General features: G+C 30.5%; 1 protein-coding gene and 1 long non-coding RNA gene across 7 annotated transcripts in view; one reads left to right on the top strand and one right to left on the bottom strand.

Annotated features, from left to right (window-relative positions):
* The window catches only part of LOC127703040 (uncharacterized), a 925,706-nt gene that overhangs the window by 156,176 nt on the left and 751,082 nt on the right, over positions 1-18,448 (top strand). For all 6 annotated transcript variants that reach the window (XM_052207424.1, XM_052207422.1, XM_052207423.1 and 3 more), the window contains 8 exons: positions 1,836-1,865; positions 2,491-2,520; positions 3,379-3,408; positions 5,169-5,198; positions 6,164-6,193; positions 6,876-6,905; positions 7,992-8,021; positions 9,649-9,684. In XM_052207424.1, coding sequence (XP_052063384.1) covers positions 1,836-1,865; positions 2,491-2,520; positions 3,379-3,408; positions 5,169-5,198; positions 6,164-6,193; positions 6,876-6,905; positions 7,992-8,021; positions 9,649-9,684 — 246 coding nt within the window. The remainder of the gene's footprint in view (positions 1-1,835; positions 1,866-2,490; positions 2,521-3,378; positions 3,409-5,168; positions 5,199-6,163; positions 6,194-6,875; positions 6,906-7,991; positions 8,022-9,648; positions 9,685-18,448) is intronic.
* The window catches only part of LOC127703059 (uncharacterized), a 163,115-nt gene that overhangs the window by 78,526 nt on the left and 66,141 nt on the right, over positions 1-18,448 (bottom strand). The window lies entirely within an intron of this gene.

The raw sequence follows: 18,448 nt of genomic DNA, 5'->3' as shown, positions 1-18,448 counted from the left end.
AAGTAGAACTTTTATCAAAAATAACCTTTTTTGTTGCCTTGGTTCCACACTTTTGGTGATTTATTTCTCTTAAAAGATCGATGACACCCCTTTTTTTTGCCTTTTTCTGAACTTCACTTATAATTCTCTTGCACTATAACGTTTAATGGAAATCTGTAATTCTATTCTCTTAATTTTTTATGATAAAGGTACTGAAGTCCAATTTTCCCTATTAGTCTTTGTAAAATTTTATGAATTATTTGAAAATCCTGTTTGTTTTAGCAGTCAGTAACTTGCTTAGTGACCTCCTTATTTTAATGGCATTTTTTAAATCCATATATTGAGAGGTTTCAATCAACAATTTATAAGGAAAAACTTTAATTTCAATTTTATACCCTCATGCCTCTTTGAGGCCGGAAACAAGTAAATATATGACAATACTCTTAAAGGTACAAATTGATTAAAATCCAACCAGGAATGACCATAACAATATTATTTGAAAAATAGTTTTATATGAAAAATAGAAAATCGCAAGTGAAGAATGCTTATGATCATGCACTGTGCTTGCCAAGCTAATGATGGCTGTAGAGACATTGACTTAAAACCTTCCAACAGACATTGGTCTTGAAGTAGCAATACAATTCTCGTCATTATGCATCGATTAGATCAACTTAAATAAACTTATTATTAATGGATTTAGACTCTAATGAATTACGGTTTATATTTTAGTTAAGAAAACTACGAAAATTATGCCTAAAGGTAAATACAATTGCTGATGTTTATTTACTGGATACTGTATAATAGATTTCATAAATCCTATAAGAAGCAGTGTTTTTATTGGTTTTTGTTTTAAATTTTAACTTGTTCCTTTGTTTTTTTTCAAAAAGGGTTCAAAATAAATAGATAAAATGGTACATAATAAAGAGATAAAATATCGATATAAAGGCACAAAACTTCAGAATTGTTAACGGATGAAGTTTGATTGAAGTTTATATTCAAAATAGTGTAATTCAAATAAAATTACCAATGTAGAAGAAAGAATGTTATCGTCTAGATTCAATCTGTATACTTACCAATAAACATTTTTCTCCTATGAATGAACAAAAGCAAGAACAGCATCAGTACATTGATTAAATTTTGTACCTATAAATCCAATAAAGATAGATTCGTTTCTTAATAAAGAGATTGATAGAGATTTTTCCGATTTTCACTGTTTTTGATTTTTTACTTCATCTGATCCTGTGACCGAAAGAAGTCGTTCCCGAAGTGTATGTAAATAATCCACTCAGTCGTCAACAGATATATTCCTATGCGTTTACACTGTTGCTGGAAGTTCTGCAGTGCGTTTACCAGACTTATAAGACACTGGCGGATCCAGAAATTTTCATAAGTGGGGGCCCGCTCTAATCATGCTTCAGTGATTTCTTATATGATCAACAAAATTTTTCCCACAAAAGAAGTGGCCCGGGCCCCCTGCCTCCTAAATCCGCCTCTGTAAGAGAACCCAACTTCTCATGGAATGCCAGACTTTTCCAATTTCAATTTTCATATTTCGGCTCAAACTGCACCTTGTACCTTACCAACTTGACAATATAAATAGCATTAGTTTGAGGGAAAATGTATGAATTTCCGAATAATATTCATACAGCTGACATCTAAAAGTGAAGAGAGCCATTAGAGCAAAAAGGCGTATTTTGGTTAAGGCCGTAATATAACGCACCACATGCTAAGGAATAACAGTGACATCGGCCTGTAGTAGTACAACATATAAGCGATGTAACAATTTGATTTGATGCACTCTTACCAACTGACCATGTGTGAAAATTTGTTCTAATGTGTCCCGATTTATATTTCAGTAAAGAAAGTTAAGATAGTTAATCCAAAAGGTAAATATATTGGCACGTGTGTTATCTATTTGAAGTCGTGCTGTTATTTTTACCACATGCGTGCCCTCTTATTGTTAAATATCGATAGTGGTATCATATGATCGATTGCCCTTAATTTGAAATACAGATGTACAATTTGGCTCAACATATCAAAAACGAAACGAACTATAGTGCATGGACATAAGTATTCATTACCTTCAATCTGTTCCAATTTATTTCCTATAAAAACACATTCTTTAAACAACAACAAAAATGAAGCTGTTTGTCTTTCGATTTTAGTAAACCGTGTTAAAAAAAAGAGGCGGAAGATACCATAAGGATTTCTACATTCGAGAAGTTTAAGGTACAAAATTGATTAAAATCCATCCAGGAATGACCATAACAATAATATTTGAAAAAATGGTTTTATATGAAAAATAGAAAATCGGTAGTGAAAAATACTTATGATCATGCACTGTAGTTGTCAAGATAATGATGGATGTGATGACATTGACTTTAAACCTTCCAACATACATTGGTCTTGAAGTAGTAATACATTTTTCGACATTATGCCTCGATTAGATCAACTTTCATAAATTGATTATTAATGAATTCCGACTCTAATGAATTACGTTTTATATTTTAGTGGAGAAAACTACGAAAATTATGCCTAAAGGTAAATACAGTTGCTGATGATTATTTACTGGATACTGTATTATTTATTTCATAAAACCTTCTATAAAAAAGCAGTGTTTTTTGTTTAGTTTTAAATCTTAACTTGTTCCTTTGTTTTTTGTTTCTTCAAACGGTGTTTAAAATAGATAGACAAAATGATGCAATATAAAGATATTAAAAATCGTATTAAAGGCATACAACTTAAACTGTTAACACATGACATTTGATCCAAATAATAGTAATAATATTAATGTAAGTCAAATCAATTGAAAATGAACAAGGAACATGTAATCGTCCAAACTCTATCTATTTAGATACAAATAAATTTGAATCGACTATGAGTGTATTTTCCCGATTTTCTTGGCGTTTTTATACTTCATCTAATCCTGTGACCGAAAATAGTCGTTCCCGAAGTGTATGTAAATAGTCAACACAGTCGTCAACAGTTATATTCCCTTTGGTTTACAATTTTTCTAAAAGTTCTAGACCTCTGCAGTGCGTTTATCAGACATATTAGAGAACACAACTTCTCCAGGAATGCCATATTTCTCCGACTTCAATTTCATATTTCGCATGTCTGCTCAAACAGCTTCTTATACCTAAACAATTTGCATGGGAAAATGTATGAGATTTCCGAATAATATTCATATAGCTGACATCTAAAAGTGAAGAGAGCCATTAGAGCAAAACGCGTATTTTGGTGTAGGCCGTAATATTACGCACCACATGCTAAGGAATAACAGTGACATCGTCCTGTAGTAGTACAACATAATTGCGATGTAACAAGTTGATTCGATGCACTCTTATCAACTGACCATGTTTGAAAATTTGTTCTAATGTGTCCCGTTTTATATTTCAGCAAAGAATGTTAAGACAGTTAAGTCCAAAGGTATTTATAGTTGCATGTGTGTTATCTATCTGACGTCATGTTGTTATAGTTACTAAATTACTAAATGCATGCCCTCTTATTGTTAAAAAGCGATATTGTTATCATATGATCGATTGCCCTTTTCTTGTAATGGTTGAAATGTAAATACAGATGTACAATTTGGCTCAACACATCAAAAACGAACTATAGTACATGGACATAAGTATTGGTTACCTTCAATCTGTTCCAATTTATTTCCTATAAAAACACATTCTTTAGACAACATCATTGATGTTGTTTGTCTTTCGATTTTAGTAAACCGTGTTAAAAAAAAGGCAGACGATACCATAAGGATTTCTACACTCATAAGTCGAGAGAAATTGACACCGCCATAGCAAAAATCGAAAGTCCAAAATGAGACAAACAATTTGACAAAATACTACTAAATACATTCTGATAGAATAAGCAACCCTAACCCCAACAAAATATGGTTGTTTAAAAGATGCAAATATGTCTGAATGATATTTTTATTGTTTGTGATTATTTTGTCGTCAGATGTTTTTGTTTTCTACTGATGTAAACACGCTTATAATTAATTATGATTTTACTTTAGTTGAAACATTCGACTATAGATAAAATTTATGTTTAAATCTGTATAAAAAGGGCTTGATTAAATAATTTTAAGGATGTAAACCTCCGAGGATCCCAAAATGTCTAGAGAATTCAACTTTTTTTATTAACCTGATTTTTTGGTTTATATAACTGTAAGAAAGTAATTGATGAAAAAAAAAAAATCATATGGTGGTGCACTTCTTTTTTTGTTACGGCCCTTTGAAAATACCCCATTTTTAATGATTTTCCCATTGTTCATCAATTTTTACCGATTTTTGGGCTATTATTATGAAAAAAATCACAGTTTCACAATTAAACTTTTTTTCATACTTTCACTAACAATGAAGTGGACCTATCTGAATAAATTCAACTTAAAAACTATAGGTTGGTGTTTATATAAGAAAGTTTTTAAAAATTTTGTTGTTTTTTCGTGTCAAATTGACCATGCTGTCAATTTCGTCAATTTGGGATTTTTTTCTTTTTTTTTTTAAAAGAAAGAGCATATTATTTAGACTTCTTTGTTATAAATAATTGAAAAAATACATATCTAAGAATTTTTAAAAGAAAAATTGATATGGGATGTACATATTTCTGGTAAAAACATATCTTTGTACCCCTCACCCATTTTCTAAACATTTTGGCTGATGACACTGACCGAATTGGTTATAAAATTTCAAAATTTTATCACTCAAAAACTAATTATAGTAAGTACACAATTCGTTTAAAAGAGTTTAGTTTGATTATAATATTTTTTAAATTCATTGTTATTTTCGAATTATATCACATGTTTTGGAAATAATTCCCGAACGAGTTTTCAACGAGACTGGAACATCAGAAGAATACATCCTTGAGACGGATAACAAGTAAAAATGTGACAACACTATTTAAAGCACACCACTGATTAAAATCCAACCAGAAATGACCACAACAATAATATTTGAAAAATGGTTTTATATGAAAAAAAAGGAAATCGGTAGTGAAAAATACTTATGATCATGCACTGTGCTTGTCAAGCTAATGATGCCTGCGGGACATTGATTTAAAACTTTCCAACAGACATTGGTCTTGAAGTAGCAATAAAATTCGTGACATTATGCCTCGATTAGATCAATTTTCATAAACTGATTATTAATGGATTCAGACTCTAATGAATTACGTTTTATTTTTAGTGGAGAAAACTACAAAAATTATGCCTAAAGGTAAATACAATTGCTTATGTTTATTTACTGGATACTGTTTAATTGATTTCATAAAACCTTCTATAATAAAGCAGTGTTTCGTTTTTTGTTTTAAATCTAAACTTGTTCCTTTGTTTTTTTTCTTCAAAAGGGGTTTAAAATAAATAGACAAAATGGTGCAAAATATAGAGATATTAAATATCGTATTAAAGGCATACAACTTAAACTGTTAACATATGACATTAATCAAAATAATAGTAATAATAATGTAATTTAAATAAATTACGAATGAACAAGAAACATGTAATCGTCCAAACTCTATCTATTTCGATACAAATACATTTTAATCGACTATGAGTGTACACTAACAAGAACAGCATCAGTACATTGAATTCATTTTGTACCTATGAAATCTAATGATAAATGACTCCTTTCTAAATTAAGAGATTAATAGCGATTTTTCCGAGTTTCTCTGTTTTTTTTTTGACTTCATCTGATCCTGTGACCGACAGTACTCGTTCCCGAAGTGTATGTAAAAATCAACACAGTCAACAGTTATATTCCCATGGGCTTACACTGTTTCTGGGAATTCTAGATCTCTGCAGTGCGTTTATCAGACATATAAGAGAACACAACCTCTCCAGGAATGTTGTAATTCTCCGCCTTCAATTTCATATTTGGCATTTCGGCTCTAACTGCACTTTATACCTAAATAATGTGACAATATAAATAGCATTAGTTTGAGGGAAAATGTATGAATTTCCGAATAATATTCATACAGCTGACATCTAAAGGTGAAGAAAGCCATTAGAGCAAAAAACGGGTTTTGGTGTAGGCTGTAATATTACGCACCACATGTTAAGGAATAACAGTGACATCGTCCTGTATAGGACAAGATAATTGCGATGTAACAATTGATTTGATGCACTCTTATAAACTGACCATGTGTGAAAATATGTTCTAATGTGCCCCATTTTATACTTCAGAAAAGAAAGTTAAGATAGTTAAGCCAAAAGGTAAATATATTTGCATGTGTGTTATCTATCTGACGTCATGCTGTTATAATTACTACTTGCATGCCATCTTATATTGTTTAATAGCGATAGTGTTATCATATGATCGATTGACCTTTTCTTGTAATAGTTGAAATGGAAATACAGATGTACAATTTGGCTCAACACATCAAAAACGAACTAAAGTACATGGACAGAAGTATTGGTTACCTTCAATCTGTTCCAGTGAATTTCCTATAAAAACACATTCCTTAAACAACAACAAAATTGAAGTTGTTTGTCTATATTTAGATTTTCAAAGTTCGCCTCTTGTTTGAAACTGCACCTTGAACAAAAGCAAGGGACAATATAAACATCATTAGTTTCTTGGAAAATGTACTAATTTCTAACTAAAAGAGGGACGAAAGATACCAGAGGGACAGTCAAACTCATAGATCGAAAACAAACTGACAACGCCATGGCGTACATCATACAGCTGATCTCTCAAAGTGATGAGAGCCATTGGAACTAAAAACCGTTTTTTTTTATGTAGACTGTTATATTACGCTCCGAATGCTAAGGAATAACAGTGACATAGTCCTGTATATGAACAACTTAATTGTGATGTAGCAAGTCGATTTAACGCTCTCTTATGAACTGGCTATATGTGAAAAATCATTCGGATCTGTTTCTTTTTATATTTCAGTAAAGAAAGTTAAGACAGTGAAGCCAAAAGGTAAATATATGAGCATTTGTTTAATATCCGAAGTCATGCTGTTATTGTTACTACAGGCATTATAAAAATAAAAATATATGAGACAACTCTCTACCAGAGACCAAATGACATAGAGGGGGTTAGCAACTATAGACAAACAGTTCAATGACCTCTTAATGTTAAATAGCAATATTGTTAATGTGATCATTTGATCGTTTGCCCATTTTTTGTAATAGTTTAATTGAAAATATAGATGTGCAATTTGTCTCAAAATATCAAAAACGAACTACAGTGCATGAACATAAGTATTCGTTACCTTTCAATTTGTTTCATTTTATTTCACATAAAAAACATTTTCTTTCTACTACAAAAAAATTGAAGCTGTATGTCTCTGGACTTTACCAAACCGCGTATAAAATAGAGGCTGCAGATACCATGGAATTTTCAACACTCATAAGTCGAGAGAAATTGACAACGCTATGGAAAGACACGAAAGACCATAAAAGTCTAAAAAGTTCACAAAACATTACTTTAAATGCTTATGGACAGAACAACATGAACTCAACCAAAATGTGGAGGTTTAAGAGATGCAAATATGTCTGAATTATATTTTCTACAGCTTGTGATTGTTTTGTCACCAAATGGTTTTTGTTTTTTCCTGAAGTAAACACCCTGATATAAATTATTGATGATTTCACTTTAGTTGAAATATAGAGAAAATTTCTCGACTAAAAATCAAATTTTTGTTTGAATCTGTGGAAACAGGAATTGATTAAATATTTTAGGACGGAAAACAAATAAAATGTGACAATGCTCTATTAGATACCAAATTGATTAAAATTCAACCAGAAATGTCCATAACAATAATATTTAAAACCAGATTTTATATAAAAAAATAGTAAAAAATCGATAACGAGGAATACTTATGGTCATCTACATCACATGCCAAGCTAATGATGGCTGCGTGGACTTTGACTTAAACCCTACTAGCAGACATTGAACTTGAAGTAGCAAAGAAATTGTAGACATAATGCAGTGATCAAATTAATTTACTTAAACTGATCATTAATAGATTTAGACTCTAATGAATTGCGATTTATATTTTAGTGACGAAAACTACGAAAATTATGGCTAAAGGTAAATACATTTGCTGATGTTTACTTACTGGCTACTGTATAATTGAATTCATAAAACAATTTCTAAAATGGCAGTGTTGTCATTAATTTTTCATTTAAATTCAAACTTGTTTCTTAGTTGATTTACAAAAGGGATTCAAAATGAATAGAACAAATGGAGCAATATATAGATATAAAAGATCGTATCAAAAGCACAAAACTTCAAAATTGTTAACACATAAAATTTGATTCAAAATAATATAGATAAGAATGTAATTCAAATTAAATTTCAAATGAAGAAGAAACAATGTAATCGTCCAAATTCTTTTGAATTGACTATGAATGACAATAACAAGAACACATAAGTGTATTTATTACATTTTGTACCTATGAAATCATATGATAAATCAATCGTTTATAAGATAAGCGATTACTAATTTCCCGATTTCTCTCGTTTTTTTTGTCATTTGAACTTAAAACCGAACGTAGTCGTTCCTGAAGTTTATTTAAATGATGAAACAGTCAACAGCTATATTCCTATGGAATTACACTGTCTGTCTTTGGTAGTTCTAGACCTCTGTACTGAGTTTTTCAGACACACAAGGGAGACCAATCTCTCCAGGAATACCTGTTTTCTCTGATTTCGATTTTCAAAGTTCGCATTTAGGTTGAAACTGTACCTTAAACCTGAGCAACTGGACAATATAAACAGCATTAGTTTAAGTGAAATGTCTGAATTTCCAAATAAATATCATACATCAGTGCCCGTTTGAATAAAGCTACTTAAGTTAAGGAAACTCTGTCCTTTTTACGTAAGTGGTATGCATAATAAATCTTAAAATAAGTATTGCCTTAGCAAATTCTTAGACGATATGCATAAAACCCTTCATACTATGAAAGGGCCTAAGTTTATACGTAAGTATAAGGTACTTATAGAGCTACTTTAAATTATACGTTTTTGCAGAACATGGATAAATTATCTTATTATTTCAGTAATAATTCGTTTGTTTATTGCTAAATACTAAAGGGGCATTAGCTTCAAGATATATAAAAAAATTCAAATATAATTTTTTTTGTTCAATCATTCATGAACGTGAAATAGTGAAATGATAATTCGCTTTCAGCAGCCGGTTTTGTTCAATTTTGTTAAACATAACTAAGAAACATCGCTGATGAATTATTCACTTACAAGTGAATAAGTCAGCCTCATTGAATCCGTATTCATGTGACCTTCAATTCCGAATTGAAAACACAACATATTTTTTTTTCAATGCTTTTCCAAAAAAAATCCGCAACATTTTTCAACCGTTTTTTTTCATTAACTGATATCGATAAGTTAATTACGTTTAATATTTTAGTGAAGAAACCTCAGACAAACACATTAAAAAAAACACCACTTAGATTACCAAAAGACTGAGCAAAACGAACCCTACAATGCCGTGGAAGTTTAAAAAATGCAAATATGTCTGCATTATCGTGTGTGATTATTTTGTCGTCGGATGTTTTTGTTTTCTCTTGATGTAAAAAAGCTGATAATTTTTTATGATTTTACTTCTTTTGAAATAGAAAGAAAATTTCCTGACTAAAAATTTTGACTTGTCCTTTAATCAGAAAAAAAAATCTCTAATTAATTATGTTTCATATTTCAGCGTATAAACATAAGAAAATGATATTTATTCCAAAAGGTAAATATATTTGCACGTGTGTTAACTATCTGAAGATATGCTGTTATTGTCACTACATTCATGCCCTCTTAAAGTGATATGAAGCTAATGCTGGGCTTTGACTAAAATTCTATCAACAGATAGTGTAGCAAAATAATTTTCGACATTATGTGTTGATAAAATGAACTTACATTAACTGATCATTAATTGACATCGACTATTAAATTACGTTTTATATTTTAGTGAAGATAACTACGTAAATTATGCCGCGTAAATTTGGACTTAAAATCTACCAACAGACATCGTTCTGCTGAAGAAGCAATACAATTTGCGACATTACACGTTGATTTGAAAAACTTTCATAAACAGACCATTTAAAGATGTCCACTCTTATTATGTTTTACGTTTACGGCGGCCATTTTACACTTGTAATGCAATCACTTGATAAACTGAAGTTTGTTTTATTTATAGAATTGGAACTCCTGTGGAAATAAAAATTACAATTCTCTTTTCTAAAATATAAATATTTTTTTTTTATAAGAAAAACATTATTTTTGTTTAATATTCAGATATTCAATTGAAACTTCTGAAGTCCTGTCAACTTATTATTATTCAAATTTCATTGATTTTTTTTGAACAAGTACACTTTTTAACACACAATCAATGAGCTAAGAAAGACAACTTCAATTTCATTTTATCAAGTGATTGCATTACAAGTGAAAATTTCCGCCGCGGAAATTGACAGGATCTTTTCAGTCGTGTTTATTTAGACTTATAAGTTAAAACTTCGTCTGTGGAATAATTATTTCCATACAACTTTGATTAAGGAACACTCGAAATTGTTAACTACCGTTTTTTATTTGAAATTAGCAGATGAAAGGCAATAATAAAAATCGGTCATCAAAAAATGATAAATTTACGTATCCAGCGTCCTTTTTCTTGCACAAAAGGTTTAAAAACATAAAAAATGGTATTGTTAACCATTTCGCTACGACCCTTACACTCTAAAATGTATCACCGTCGAGTTTGACACCGATTTGTAGAGAAACAACGAAGATACGAACGTATTTTCAAAAAGGTCACTCTTCCTGCACATGACAGGCCACCCAAAGTCGCGGAAAAACATATCAGTTAGGAAAGTGTTAATGTAAATGGAAGAGAACACTTTTGACCCCTAGTTTTATGTATTTTTTACATTTAAAACAAAGACATTAAAAGGTAACAACTTATTGATATCTTAGTCATATTTTATGGAAAGCTCCAGGGAAAGCAATACCATTTCTGAATTTATAGACCAAAATACCACCCAATATGCCCTACAGCTAGCAAATATTGGCCTAAAAAACTTTACATTTCATATTTTGGGGTACCCTAACTACATCAAAGGAGTAATGTGGCTAATTTGTACTTCTGAACTATTGAGTATTTTCACTTTTAAACCATATAAATTAATATCACAAGCAACATATGATATGATATTTCATAATGAAAGAAATAAAAATGTAAAATGTAAAAACAAAGACTTTCATGTCAATATCAAACTTTGAGACAACCCAGAAAATATTAGATTCATTTTTTTTTCGAAATTGATCAACATATAAACTGTGTTTACAATAAAATATATGCCACCAACTGAAGGTATGTGAAATGCCAGTCATACCTAGGTAGTACCTATATACTAATTGAATAATATCTTGTGTAATATAAATGAAAGAAGATGTTAAGTATACAATAGTTCGATAAGCAACCCATAAGATATTAAGGTGTCACCTAAATAGACGATTAAGGCATGCAACTCGTATGTATATCATTGATGATTATTGGTTGTAATCCAAGCAGAATAATATTAGTTACACAGTTTGCTACGATATATATAGGTCAGTAAATCCATATGAGATGTAACAAAATTGAATATAAGAGCTAAATTCCAAATTATTTTTTTCAAGAAACGTATTTATAGAGGCCTCTTTGCTAAAAAGTTCCTTTTTTAACGAATTGACTTAAGTTTTCCATAGTTTTACGCAATTAATGTATATTTTTCATTAATAATCGTACAAAATATGAATGAACATTTGTTCTAATATGTACTATATATTGTTTTTAACCATTAATCGCACGCCAGCTCCAGAAAAAGAATCAACACGTCGGTTTACGAAATGACTACGAAAAACACGCACTTTCATTGAAATCAATTCTGGCGGGTGACGGTCATGTGCAATATTAATAATGTCATAGAGACACACAATCCAGTTCAATCCGGTAAAATAAGTGTTAATTTATAGGCCGTTAAGGAAGTCCATCAGATGAAGACTGAATGCAAGAGAAATCTTACAAGTTTTGTAAATGAAAAGCTGTAAACATTTTTCTTGCCAATAGAAATCTATATAGATAACATTTTACAGGTTATTTCGTTACAATTCCGATATAACATTACTGAACAAGTACACATTCGAAGAAAAAAAAAGGGTCGTTGTGCTGATTAAATAGCTAGAAATAGTAAACCAAGATGTTTTAATGTTGGAGAACCCATTTTCCTTTTTGGGCTGTAAAAAACGTCGCAGAGTATTTATAATGGAACATCGCCATGCAGCTGATCCCACTGCATAATAAACCACTTTACGAATTACTGTCATTTACAAATTTTGAGAATAGAAAAGAAAACAGTCTTCAACTGTCTCGATTCGTATGCCCCGCATTTGACTAAGCATGCTTAGCTATACAACATGTTCGTTTTCCTTCGCAAATACTTTCAAATTTGCGGAACCGATTTCATATCGTTTGTGATTTCTGCGATTTTTGGATGATTATCAATTTATAGCAACGTTGCAAAAACACCGCGTTAAATTTGCATGCTTTATTATCTGCCCTTGCTATTGTACCGTATAGCCTTAATTAAAATAGGTATATTGTAATCATTTAATCGTTTGCCATTTCTTTTGTAATGGTTGAACTAGAAATACAGATGAGTAATATGGTCCATTTACATTAAAAGTACAATTGTATTATACCAGATGCACATTTCGACAATATAGTCTAGTCAATTTAGTGAACAACCTGCAACTAATTGCAACACAAAATTTTTCTCTGAAAAACAAGTCTGTTACTATCTATGAACAACATACTAAAATTATACAAAAATATATTTTGCGGAAAGGGGTGTAAATCATCAAATTTTTTTGTAGTAAAAGTAAGGTAATATGACTTGCTTCCCCTTATTTGCCAAAGTTAAAAAAATTTAATTAAACAAAAAGTATTCAGTATTTTTTAAAACAGTTGAAATAATACAATACAATACATAATTATCTCAATTTAAAAAAATAATATTACAAATGCATCACTTTCTTGTCTCAAAATTTGTATATTTGAATAAAGATATAGACCGCAATTGTGTTCTGCTATTTTACAATCCAAGAATCTAATTCTCTACCACAGTGTTGGTATATAACCTATAAACGGAAAACTGTACTGAATTAGATTAACCAACTTAGTCACAATCTTACTCGGTATTTGAAAGAATCATGCCCGTGTGTTAAAGGCACTGACAGTTAAATTTTTGTTGGGGGGAGGGGTTCTCGAAACACATGTTTTGTCCTTTGTAAAAAAAATGTTAATGCTAGACTTAATTTTTGAAATTCAAAGTCTTTAATGTATTTTTCCCCACAACTCTATAAAGAAAACAATATTTTTATTTTCATTTTCCTTCTGGAACAAACATGTTAAGATTTAGAATCCAACAATGTTTTTCATAAAACAAATAAGAATGATGAGTGTTAAATGATTGTATGTTAAATATTTTTTCACAAATGAAAATTTCAAGCTCCTCGAAGCAAATAGCTACTCATGTATGAAGCGAAGATCTCAGTACTCACTCACCATATAAATAAAGCTTTGGCTGTAACACTGAATCCACTTTTCACTTTGGTTGCTAATCGGATGTGTACTGATTTATATTTTAGTCGGTGCCAACAGTATTTATTCATCAACTGTAATTAGCTTTGAACTAGCTATTAGAACTCAGTGTCTGTTTGTTAATTGGTTATATACTCCGCGCTTATCTTTTTGAGTTGAGCCCTTTTCAACTGAGTTTTTCAATTTGTTCTTATGTTGTTTGCTATTTCAAAACTGTTCCTGATTATGGGAGGGTTGAGTGCTCGCAAACATGGTTAACGCTGCACACTATTAATATGATTATCACAAGAAAGTGGCCCTTTATTATTTGGTGGTTATTGTTTGCTGTCTGTCGTATTTGTTTTTTTCCATTTATTGTCTTAACAGTTTTATATTTTAACGATGAACTATTATAGTTGTTAACATCCACACCCTCATCATTGTTTTCTCTTGTGGAAAGTTTTCTCATTGGCAATCATACAACATCTTCTTATGTTTTTAAAGTGGGGATATTTTACAATAAATTATGGTTTCACTGGCAAGCGATCAAACCTACTACCAAGAAATCACTGATAGAGTTTAGTGGACCTTAAAAGCTAAACATTTATATTCTTTAGGCATGAGGTGTATTTTTTTAATATATATTTTTAGTTTCGTTCAAATGAGTTGAATACAGGTCAGTACATTCCGGAAGCAGAAAACGGCGTCTTTAACATTGATATTTCTATAACAGAGTATAATCATGAATAAAGAGAGATTTGAGGTTTTTAAAGTCAACGAGAAAGCAACCCAAACGACTAACAAAAACCAACAGACATAATTTCAGATTAGACATGACTATCTAAACGCTAAATCTGGTCATAAGTCGTCCACTTTTTTACAGTTCTTAGGCTAAAGCTGATTACCTTTTATTAAATTAATTCAATGAGATATCTTAAAGAAGGAACTTTGTAATGCTTTTCTTTTAGATATATATCTTTGACCATAATATTTTCATACAGCAGACAACCCATGTTAGTCCTTTGTCATTATCATTTGGTTGATGTTTCAGACCACCACATACAGGTTTTACCTTACTGGGTACACACATAAGGTGCTGTTACTATTTACACTTCCCCCAGGAAGTGATCCCATCAATTCATTCAACAGTGCTTATCTCATTTTCAACATCCAAAATTGGACCACTTTGGTACAATTACTATCTAAATTCAAGCTCTTATAATCATATTGACAAAGCTTCCCTTGAAATTGCCTTAAACAATATCAGATCTATATTTAATGCTTATTCAGTGAACTTGTAAATGTTATCAAATTTAAAAAGCTTATATATCTAAAATTAAACTTGGATATTGATAGAGCTTGCTAAATAAAATTAGTCTGTGTTTAACTGTGACTTTATACAATTCAAATGTTGAAAAAGCAGCTAATGAAAAAAATAAACAAAAAAATTACTACAATCAATGACGATGCAAGGACACTAGAAATATAACTCTTCTAGCAATTAACATGACAAAATCAAAGTCAGTAACCAAACTGATTTACAGTTATTTTTGAACACAATCCTTTTTTTGTTTGTTTATTATACCTACACGTATAATTACTATAAATACATAACAGAAACATAAGATAAAAATTTCAAACTTCCACAAAATGCACTTCTTTAAAACTGAGTTTTACTGTGTGTTTATTTATTCTACATTGTCTAGAGAAACTAGGGGAGGGTTGAGTTCTCACACAATATGTTTAACCCCAGCCACATTATTGCACTTATCCCAAGTCAGGAACCTCAAGATCTAGCCTTTGTTTGTCTTGTGTGTGTTTTTTTTTGTTGTTGATAATTTTGGGTCATTTGTATGTATTGGAGTTCAGGAGGTTCAGGAGTCGATTTCACAAAAAAAACTTACGATTAAGAATGATCGTAAGTATAGGCTGAATTGTCCATGACTTACGATCAATCTTAGTCGTAAGTTTTTTTGTGAAACCGACTCAAGGCCTTTAAGGTGGTGTCCATTTCGCTGAACTAGTGTACAAAATAATTATGGGGTCAACTGAAGCCTACCTCCGTGTGCCGGCTTAACTTGCTATGTTAAAGACCCATTATAGTGGCCTTGTTTTCTCTTTGACACATTCCCTGTTTACGTTTTCAAAATTCAAACTGGAAATAACCAAGATTTTGAAATTTTAATTGTTTATGCCCCTCACTTAGGGGCTTTATGTTTTTCAGTCTGTGCGTCCGTTCGTTCGTTCATCCGTCTGTCCCGCTTCAGATTGAAGTTTTTGGTCAAGGTAGTTTTTGATGAAGTTGAAATCCAATCAATTTGAAACTTAGAACACATGTTCCCTATGGTATGGTCTTAGAGTTTTGACCCAAATTTCACGCTCCACTGAACATAGAAAATGATAGTGCGGGTGGGGTATCCATGTACTGTGGACACATTCTTGTTTTGTAATTAGTTCGTAAAACAAAATATTTCACACAACAAATTGATTATTATTGATATTGATAATAAGAGGAATACATATGCATATAGACATAAGATAATATAGTCTGTCTATAAAAATCCTATGTTAAAAGTTTTAACCATGAATAACCGAGCTTTATATTTTTATTTTTCACAGTTTTTCTCTACAAATCACATTTTACACAAGAATTACAATTTTTTTAAATACTAATAACTATAGGACTTCTTAAGATAAACATCAGATAGAATTTCTATTTAGATCCCAATTCGAAAGTTTTAACCATCAATAACCGAGATTGTTTAATTTCCAGTTTTCGGGTTTTCTGTCTTAAAACATATATTCAACCAAAATTACCCAAATATTAATATTGATAACAAAAGGACTTCACAAAATAAACATAAAATAGTATGTTCTTTTTTCTATATAGATCAAATTTCATAAATATTAACCATTAACAACGGAGATTTTCTACGTTTCCAGTTTTCGACGTTTTTTCACTAAAAATCACTCATTTCACCTCAAAATTACTTCATTATGAATAATAATAACTAGATAACTACATAAAAGTCTATTAAGATAAGATTTCCTGTCTTCAACAAGCTTTAGGTCTAAAAATGTTAACATAGATAAAAATTTTTCTTCTTTTCCAGTTTTCAGCATTTTTTCTCTAAAAACCACATATTTCACCCAAAAATAACCTTTTCCGCAAATTAAATTATTGTATAGTTTTAGTATGTTGTTAGTACAAGTCTATATTATAATTTGCACTAAAAAACCCTTGTGTTGCAATTAGTTGGAGGTTGAGTGATTTTAGAGCTAAATTGACTAGGCTATAACTGTATCCTTGTTGATGCTCGAGGCCAAACTTTTTAAAAATCTTTAATTTATAAAAATTTACAGAGCTGATCAAGCCATAAAGGTAAAAAAAGTATAGCCAAAAGCAGAGCAAGGAATAAGAACTTCGTAGATGCTTTGCTTTCTAAAATATTAAAACGATTACAGTGCAAGGACATGAGTATTCGTGACTTCAATGTGTTTTGTATTTATTTCATACAAAAACACATTCTTCCAAAAAGTTATTTTGAAGCTGCTTGTGTACGGATGTTTTAAAACCATTTATGTGGCAGAAGATACAATTTGGATAGCAAAACTCGTAAGTCAAGAGAAACTGATAACGCCATGGCAAAAGCGAAACACGACAAAAAGACGGACAAGTTCAAAAACACTTCAAAGAATACTTAATCCTTTCCTCCATGGATTTTTTTTTTACATACATCATTCGCATTGGATTTTTCAATAAAATGTTGAAAAATCTTTCGTTGATGAAATATTCTAAAGCAACCAATGAAAATTGTGAATGAATTTGAAAAAAATAAGGTTTTTACAGGTTAAACAAGATGACTCCTATGTTGGAAATATAAATTAAATTATATCATAAATTATTTTTTTCCTAGCAACAGTTTCTGTACATAGCAACCAACTAAAATCCTGTATATAAAGTAAATGAACAGTTGACGGCTAAATGTTTTTTTATGGTAACACATGTACATTTTATATCACAAAATTGCACTTGAAAAAACTTTACATATGTTTGCTCCTATCATCCAAATAGTGATCTAAGCAACCAGACTAAAAATATGAGTTTAAACCAACAAATAAGTAATGCAAAATAAGTTTTGTTATCAGATATCTTATTTCTAAAAGAAAGTCTATGATGTATGTGATATTGTTTATTATAGCCCTTTTTGATACTAGTAGATAAATATCACAGTTTGAAAGGCAATATGAAAATAATATGTGGTATAGCTTCCATTCATTTCTTTTTATCACATTTTAGTACACCATTTCCAGCTGGTTTTGAAGTGTTCAATGGAACACTGACAATGTTAGTGTCATATTAAAGCCTATTATGCATATGTCTGTTTTTCCTTTTTATAAGTCCTCTCGAAATTGTAACAGCCGTCCTCAAAGCTAGAAGGGTATTACAATTTTTTCTATGTTGATATCCTACTGTGCCATTCATCACAATTTGAATTTTTAAAATAACATTATGTTCATTTAGGTATTTCCTATATGTTCGGGAGAGATCATTATAATTCAATTTATTTACCTCTTCTCATTGCTGGTCTATTAAATTTATTATTGATGACTTTTGGAAATGTGGTATGATTGACAATGTGACATTTTTCCAACAGTCCAAGTGATGTAGATGTAAGACAATAAACATTCATATTTTATGTGTGTAATAAGGGGGCATATGAGTTTATTTTCTAAATAAGATGGTTGTCCATAATTTTTTGGAAGGACTGGTTTCAGAAGTGAGACAAAAATAATTCCATGTTCCTACATGTATGTTAATGAAAAAAATTGTTTGCTTATAATGTTAGTAAAAAAAATAGTTTGTTCCTGTAAAAAATATGCCCCTTCCTCACAG

Source organism: Mytilus californianus, unplaced genomic scaffold (genome assembly GCF_021869535.1).
Source record: "Mytilus californianus isolate M0D057914Y unplaced genomic scaffold, xbMytCali1.0.p SCAF_5, whole genome shotgun sequence".
NCBI lineage: Eukaryota > Metazoa > Mollusca > Bivalvia > Mytilida > Mytilidae > Mytilus > Mytilus californianus.
The sequence above is the reverse complement of the archived record's forward strand: the minus strand, read 5'-3'. Positions and strand labels throughout refer to the sequence as shown.